The sequence below is a fragment of the Limulus polyphemus genome, unplaced genomic scaffold (assembly GCF_000517525.1).
Source record: "Limulus polyphemus unplaced genomic scaffold, Limulus_polyphemus-2.1.2 Scaffold429, whole genome shotgun sequence".
In the NCBI taxonomy this organism is placed as follows: Eukaryota; Metazoa; Arthropoda; class Merostomata; order Xiphosura; family Limulidae; genus Limulus; species Limulus polyphemus.
The window spans coordinates 90,177-92,614 of NW_013666039.1; the positions used below are offsets into that span (position 1 = coordinate 90,177).

Genomic DNA, 2,438 nt, shown 5'->3' on the forward strand with positions numbered 1-2,438 from the left:
ACATTCTCCTGTAAAAAAAAGATTTCTGATTTCGACATTTTCAAGATTAGTTTTATAAAGTTTGAATTTACTGTATATTCCGAATCGATGATTGACAGAGAACAACAACTAACCTACTCGTGTAAAACTTTAAACTGACGATTCTGTCTAAACGTCGCTCTGTCTTGATAAACCAGTCGTGTTGCGTTGCAGATAAAAGCAGAGCGTTTTCCCCACCCTATATTTATTCAAGTCCAGTGTGTTACTTAGATAAGGGGTTAGGATCGTCAAACACGAATACTTCTCGACATATACCAGAATTCTTAGTATTCAAGTTTAAGTACATGTCAAAGTTCGAGATAATGTGACCCAGGATACTATATAATAGTTAACTAACATTTCGTTACACACGTCATTCTAAAATGAAGTAGCTATCAATTACAAAAACAAATTCATTTATTTGCTCCCAAATCAAGCTAATGTTATATAAGTATTCAGAACAGACTTAGTTGTTGTGAAGTTGTGTTTTTTTTGTTCATCCTTTTATCCTGTATTTTAATTACTTTTGGTTTGGTTTGTTTGAATTTAAGTACAAAGCTACACAAGGGCTATCTGTGCTCTGCCCACCACGAGTATCGAAACCCGTTGTAAGTCCGCAGACATACCGCTGTACCACTGGGGGGCAATAATTACTTTTGGTTTGGTTTGTTTGAATTTAAGCACAAAGCTACACAATGGGCTATCTGTGCTCTGCCCACCACGAGTATCGAAACCCGGATTTTAGCGTTGTAAGTCCGCAGACATAACGCTTTACCACTGAGGGGCAATAATTACTTTTATGAAATGTTTAAATTTGATCAATATTTGTACCTAATAATCTACCCTATTCAATACAGCTTGCTGAAGACAGAATATACTATTCCGAAACGTTCAAGAATTCATTGTTTGTTACTGTACACGCACGTGTCAAATGTTCGTTATTTAACTTTGATTCCCGTCGAATGATTCTGTAAACTTACAAACATTTGTTTTCGTTAACAGGAAGCTACTTTCTTGCGTTAGTGACTCCGACAACAACATGGCTCCTTCTTCTAACCCTTGCAGGAGGTCTGACGTCACTTGTCTACGTTCTGATGACGTCAAATCTTGCCAAGCCGAATTTTGCCTGTCACTTAGTAGGTTGCTGACCGTTTCTACAATAGACTGTGTAAAAAAAAAAAAAAACAAAGTCAGTAAAGAAATACCTACAAACGCAACTTAGATGGGGAAAAATTGGTTAAACAACAACTTAAATCATTCAACGAGACATTGTGTGACGTACCATGTGGTCCGATGACACACGCGACATAGCTTGAAATGGTCATTAACTTACCTCTAAAAGTTCTTTTAACAACTGGCGACGATGCCACATGTCTTGAAATATTTCCATACTGTCCACCGCTCGAGACAGTGTCTGTTTTACAATGGTTACCACGTGGGAAACATCTTTACTGAACAACACCTTATTAAACGTCATGAGGGCAATCTCTGACGTAATACTCGTAATGGAGTCTCCACCTTGCATCTTTACCAAAACAAAAAGAAAAGAACATGAACAGGTCATGCTGAACACTACGAGAATGTTCTAAAATATTCGTTAAGTTTAGTGACACAATAAACGTCTAATATCAGAAATACAATAAATATATACAGTATCGTGACCAAGTATTGACTTTCGACTTCAAACAAATATTGACATTATAATGTGGCATTTAAATAGATTAGCTCAACGTCATCAACAAGTTATTCAGAAAACTGAACATGGAACTACTACATCAAGTCATAACCCAGTCCTTAGTGCTACTACATCAAGTCATAACCCAGTCCTTAATGTTACTACATCAATTCATAACCCAGTCCTTAGTGCTACTACATCAAGTCATAACCTTGTCCTTAATGCTACTACATCAAGTCATAACCCAGTACTTAGTGCTACTACATCAAGTCATAACCCAGTACTTAGTGCTACTACATCAAGTCATAACCCAGTCCTTAATGCTACTACATCAAGTCATAACCCAGTCCTTAATGCTACTACATCAAGTCATAACCCAGTCCTTAGTGCTACTACATCAAGTCATAACCCAGTACTTAGTGCTACTACATCAAGTCATAACCCAGTCCTTAATGTTACTACATCAATTCATAACCCAGTCCTTAGTGCTACTACATCAAGTCATAACCCAGTCCTTAGTGCTACTACATCAAGTCATAACCCAGTCCTTAATTCTACTACATCAAGTCATAACCAGTCCTTAATGCTACTACATCAAGTCATAACCCAGTACTTAGTGCTACTACATCAAGTCATAACCCAGTCCTTAGTGCTAATTCATGAAGTCATAACCCAGTCCTTAGTGCTACTACATCAAGTCATAACCCAGTCCTTAGTGCTACTACATCAAGTCATAACCCAGTCC

General features: G+C 37.4%; 1 protein-coding gene across 1 annotated transcript in view; it reads right to left on the reverse strand.

Moving 5' to 3' along the window:
• Positions 1–2,438, reverse strand: part of LOC106458205 (latrophilin Cirl-like) — a 107,766-nt gene that overhangs the window by 20,455 nt on the left and 84,873 nt on the right. Inside the window, exons 9-10 of the mRNA XM_013917681.2 lie at positions 1,352–1,543; positions 1,003–1,182 (exon numbers count right to left, since the gene is read on the reverse strand). Coding sequence (XP_013773135.2) covers positions 1,003–1,182; positions 1,352–1,543 — 372 coding nt within the window. The remainder of the gene's footprint in view (positions 1–1,002; positions 1,183–1,351; positions 1,544–2,438) is intronic.